Consider the following 6,000-nt stretch of genomic DNA (forward strand, 5'->3'; position numbering starts at 1 on the left):
GCGAGAAGGATTATCTTTGTATTGTAGAAACCAAGTTGCTTCCGCCTTTTGAACAAGATTCTTTCATATAGTATATAATTTGGTTCTGAATAAGAAATGTCTGCTAACTTATCCACAACCTACTTTTAGTATCTTATATCTCCATTCTTACCACAATAACTGGATCCCAAAATTGACCTTATTACTCTCCAATCTTTTGGTGGTATAGGCAATTATTTTTAAAAAACAATCAAGGATATCTATATCCACCCATCCATTTAGCTATCCATTCATCTAGCTATTCATCCATCTAGCTATCCATCCATCCATTTATCTATCTATCCAGAGAGAGAGAGAGAGAGAGAGCAACTGGATGGCACAGTGGATGAGTACCACCTTTGACATGGCAGGTACCTACCTTATTATTATGGGTTCTTGGGCAAAGACCTCCTACCACAAAAAATGAGAGTAATATAATCTAGGAATGTCATACCAGCTCAGATACTGCCCAGATGAATAAGATCTGCGTCAGATGTTAAAAAAGATCTGCGTCAGATGTTAGAAAAACCTGATGATACATGTATTAGATAAGTGTACATGGATAAGAGAACCTGGAAATGATAGGATGTTCCTACAACAGCACACTTAATGATAGGGGGTATATGAAATGTATGAAGGAACTTTAGATGGATAGACGATCTGAATCCACATTAACAGAGAAACAGCTAGTTACTCAACACTTCAACAAAGTAAAGAGGAAGCTGCTCTCACAACTTGAGATAGATCAACTACATAGACCAATTATATACCAGACTCAAACACTCAAGAAGACATGTAACAACAATTGGCTGTGCAGCCAACACCTGAAGTTGAAACATCACTACTCTCCATTACACAACACAGCTGCTGATATTAGACATAAGATCATCTATAAGCTAGCTACAGTTGACCCATGAGATGGGATACCAAGGCTCAGTACAGAAACACCATTAAACAATATGCTAGAAGATGCCATTAGCATTCAAACCAAAGAACTGGTCTCTGTTCCAGGTGCTGTAATCCTGGAGATGCATGGCTACACAATCAAGAACAGTCGTATATGCCCTACCCTTCCAGAAAACGAGGTTAGGGGCTAAGATCAAGGCAACTTGGAGAAAGGTTAGTCAGCTGGTGGAATAACAGAAAGATGTGAAAATTAGAGTTAAAACTTTGTGGGGTTTTTTCCTATGCTGATTTGTGAAAGACTACGTACCGTTTGCATTTTGGGAGCACAGGATTGGCTGACAGTCCGAAAAAGTTTCTGGACACTCCAGTAGCTCTGTCCAGTCATTTTCATTAATTCCAGGAAGGAAAGACATAAGAAGTCCTGCAAAAAGCATTAAGAAATACTTCACATGTGCTCAAAGCTACATACTTCAAGTACTGTCTCATTTATTATATATTTTCTTTCATAAAAGAGCTTTTCTTACCCGGCAAGTAATAATCTGATGTCGACTTAGTCTCTCACAAAGATCTTGAGGTAAACCTGCTCTTCTTAGCTTTTTATTTGCCATGTTCACATAGTTATTGGCTAGAAAGTTAACTCTATAACCAACCAACAAAGAAATAATATTAGTTGTATTAAATATCATTGTATTAAATACAGTGCTGAACAAACATATATTCAAGTCGATGTATTCAACTTACTGTCCAGTAACAGTTCCTGCTCTTTCCCCCATGATTTCCTTTGTAATATCCTGTTTAAGATGTTTTATTCTTCCTCCCTTTGCATTATTCAGGGTACATTCAAGCAAACACGAGTGTCTTTTTTTTTCTTGTAGCCTAGCAAAGAGGTAGGCAACCTTAGCTCTTTTATGACTCGTGGACTTCAACTCCCAGAATTCCTGAGCCAGCTATGCTGAGGGGAAAGGGAGTTTCCAACCTAAGCCATGCTGGCTCAGGAATTCTGGGAGTTGAAGTCCACGAGTTATAAAAGAGCCAAGGTTGCCTAACCCTGGCCTAGCACATTCTACTAAGTTGCCTTCACTTCAGGTTTCTTCAGATTACACTGTTTCCAACCAAAGTCACTATAATTCGGGTTGCACCAGATGTTTGAAATTGGTTGTATAGGACTGACCAGTACTCTTGTTGATGAAAATTATAGTTTAAATCAGGTATGGACAATTTATTTTTCAAAGGAGCCACATGAGAAACTGGAACTGTTGTGGAGGGGTGTACCAGTGTAACCAGATTTGATGTACTTTGTCACTTTAACTACTCTGGCTGCTCCAGGTGAGAGATGAGCACTGCACAGGTGCAGAAGAGTGGTTTGTCTCTTCGCCCTTTCATGGCTGCCAACACGCTGAAGGAGTGCATGGCAACTGCGCAGAGCCAGACTCAACCTGGCTTCTTCTACTGCTCCCTGCGGCACCCTTATTTACATTTGATTTCTAATTTCCAATTGACCTCAGGCGGACTGGACAGGGAGAACCAAAAGACCAGGGGCCATAAAGTGTCCAGGTTTGGTTTAAATCATTTGGAAGGCAAATTAAAATATAGTACTATGCACTTTAAAAGTAGAGACATAAAGTCAGATAAATAATGCTAAAAAGCCAGGCTGTTACCCTACCTTGTACCACAATTAACAGATGAAACTAGTCAGGTTCTGTTACAAGCAACAACTTGGAACACAATGTATTGATGCTAGACATAACTGTACATTCATTCTGAACCTTGGTCGTATGGTCTGAACCTTCTTTAATCCACACAAATCTTATATTTGGTAGCCCACTGATAATGAAGAAAAAAATCATGTTAATAATCCACATTCTACTTATTCTTTATGCCTCTATTACCTAGATGACTCAAGAAAAGTCATATTGGATAATGGTTTTACATCTCTTTCCCCATCCCACCCACCATGAGATGTAGCCTCAAGTTGCACAACACACTTATTTTCTTTCTGTGTCCACTAAAACCTATTTTTCACAACTCTTTTTAAGCCGAGCTAACTTTAGTTGTGTTAGTTGTATATACCCAAGTGTTATTGGAGACTTGGAGACTGCAGCTAGAATCAGTTTAGCTACCTGTTGCTCTTTTGACTTTAGGAAATTTTCAATCTGTCTTCTTTCTGCTTCCTGGCTTTTTAGCATTATTTAGCTGGCTTTATGTCTCTATTTTTAAAGTGCATAGTACTATATTTTAATTATGCTCTGCAACATTTTGGATGCTTTTCCTTGGCAGAAAAGCAGTTATACATACTAGAAATAGGAAAATTCTGTGGGCGCGCCAGACCTATGGAACCGCTTACCGGTCGAGCTCCGGATGGCCCCCGACCTTCGCTCCTTCCGGCGCGATCTCAAAAGCTTCTTTTTTGAACAAGCTGGCCTAGTCTGACGGGATGGGGTTGGGTTTTTATAATTAGTTTTAATTTTTAATATGTATTAATTACCACGGGCATAGTTATTTAATCACTTTTTAATTTTTGTATTCGGTTTTTTTTCATTATGTATTGCCCTGTTCACCACCCTGAGTCCTTCGGGAGAAGGGCGGTATACAAATTAAATTATTAAATTATTATTAAATTATTAAAATTCCTTCAATATATTAGAGGGCACTTGTTTCATAATAACTCATCCACTTAAACTACATTTCAATTCTTTTAACATTTGGGGAATAACTGAAGCCAGACTCTTACAAACGATAATATATGCTTCCTTCAGATTCTTGATGTATCTTTCTTTAAGCTCCCCTCCTGAAAGCAAAATTATTACTTTTACAAAAATTACTCTGAAGAGAAAAAGTCAAAGGGAGCAAACTGGTTTTGGAATACAGCCTGTAGCAAAATGAGATTTTTTTTCTGGGTCCAAAAATAATAAAAATAATTCTCAACTCATTTTTTTATGTAGGAACTTGAGGAAAAAATGCAGATGATAATGAAAAAATATCAAACCTACACCTACTACTCTTTTCATCCCTTTATTTTAAAAGTCCATTTGGAAGATGTAAGATATAAGAAATGCCTTTATTCGCTACACAAAGAATTATCTCCATCATAAACCAACACATGAATCGCAGAAGAAAAACAGGATATCTGACCCATTTAATCCACTGATACTCAAAATAACAGTTAATACTACTATCCTGCATATATTCTCAAGCAACTGATATTCAGGGGTACACTGCCCCAATATGTAAGGCATTATAGAACCCTTATTGTTATGGATCTTCATATGCTGCTCCAACTTCTTTAGAACCATTCAAGTTCATGGCCGCCGAAATATTGCAGAACTTTCCACAGTTTAACTATGTTCTATTGGAAGAGGTACATCCTTTACCCTACTTAAATCTCTTATTAATCACCACCATTGATTTCAATTTTCTTCAACTCTAGCTAACTATAGTCAGCTCCATCAAGTCTCCTTCCCACTCACACTTTCCTTTCCCCCACTCCCCTAAAATTCTTGTTGTCATTAGTTCTAATTTTTTCCCTAGAAAAAGCAGCTTCTGGGGGATAGACCAGGGGTAGGCAACCTCGGCTCTTTTATGACTCATGGACTTCAACTCCCAGAATTCCTGAGTCAGCATAGCTGACTCAGGAATTCTGGGAATTGAAGTCCATGAGTCATAAAAGAGCCGAGGTTGCCTACCCCTGGGATAGACCATGGCCTGTGATCAGGTGAGATAGCAAATTGCACAAGATTCTAAACAGGAGCCTTTCACTGGGAAACCGTTCCTGCGCAACTCTCTCCGCGTTTTGGAAGCGGAACTTTTGGAAGTTTTTAACGTTCCCTAGGATAGAGCTGGTCACATGTCTGAACAAAAGCAGAAAAGCAAGCAGGAGGACCCATCTCCCAAGTGCTAAACAGCAACCGGATTCCCAGCGGCAGGATAGTCCAACAACACTCCCGGGCCACGGAGAAGCATTAAGAGACTGACCATGCAGCCCGGAAAGGCAGCTACTCCACGCCCGCCCCACAGACTCTGCGAGACTACGATGCATCCATGTTTCCACAAAAGACCTGAAATAAAAAGCGCAGCACCAAATAGCAACCTAGACCTTAAAAGCGCGGGGGTTGTTCTGTCTCCATCATGGAGGAAATAAAAGATGCAAAGACTTCTTTACGACTCCCTCCGCTGCAGAAAAAAAAAATATATGCCCCCGTCGGTAGAAAGTCTTATGCCGCCCAATCGCAAACCACACCAAATTACCCATCCTAACCTGGACTCTTTTCAAAGCTTCCCACTTCTCTACAGGAAACTTCCAGGAAAGTGCAACTTCGAGTTATGATTGGCCTCCGACTCTAGTTCTTCATCGCTATAAGTCTTCCGCGATGAAAGGGATTCTGGGAATTATAGTTCGGTTTTGGTGGAGGACTCGTCTTAAAATTTAAATGCTTTCTGGATCTTTAGGAAAATACATTTAATGCAGTTTGTTTCTGCATGTGGTGTTCTTTTTCTATATAAATGTGTGGGGTAGATTTTTAAATGTGTGTGTGTGTGTGTGTGTGTGTGTGTGTGTGTGTGTGTGTGTGTACAGAAAGAGAATGTTTAGTTTTGCTGTAGTTACGTTTCCAGTCAGAGTTCACCATGAAAAACAAATGCAGAGGTTAATTGATTGCCATATGGGATGAAAGTTAAAGTAGAAACACCAAGTTTACTTAAATAAGTCAGTTGTGTTCATTTAAATTATGGTTTGTTTTTTATGATTTAACATAGTTAGATGAAGGCAGCCTCTCTGGTTAGTTTAAGGTTCAGTGTATTATTCAACTCCAGTAAGCAAATTAAATATGTTAGTGTGCATGAAATCAAGGACAAACATTTGGAAGTAAAGTAAATAAATAGTCTGGTTATAGTAAAATAAGCTTAATGGAATATCCAGTTATACTGCCAATTTCCATTTTGATTTGAAAGTATGAACACTATTGATAATTTCTCCTTGGGATGTATTTGTTATACAGGTAGTCCTCGACTTACAACAGTTCATTTAGTGACCATTCAAAGTTACAATGGCACTGAAAAAAGTGACTTATGACCATTTTT

At 38.8% G+C, this 6,000-nt stretch overlaps 1 protein-coding gene across 1 annotated transcript in view; it reads right to left on the minus strand.

The window, feature by feature from the left end:
* The window catches only part of RAD51B (RAD51 paralog B), a 377,386-nt gene extending 372,133 nt beyond the window's left edge, over positions 1 to 5,253 (minus strand). Inside the window, exons 1-3 of the mRNA XM_081312768.1 lie at positions 5,180 to 5,253; positions 1,449 to 1,563; positions 1,232 to 1,345 (exon numbers count right to left, since the gene is read on the minus strand). Coding sequence (XP_081168894.1) covers positions 1,232 to 1,345; positions 1,449 to 1,532 — 198 coding nt within the window. The 5' untranslated portion in view covers positions 1,533 to 1,563; positions 5,180 to 5,253. The remainder of the gene's footprint in view (positions 1 to 1,231; positions 1,346 to 1,448; positions 1,564 to 5,179) is intronic.
* Positions 5,254 to 6,000: the final 747 nt, after the last annotated feature.

This window comes from Vipera berus (genome assembly GCF_964194415.1).
Source record: "Vipera berus genome assembly, chromosome: 1".
NCBI lineage: Eukaryota > Metazoa > Chordata > Lepidosauria > Squamata > Viperidae > Vipera > Vipera berus.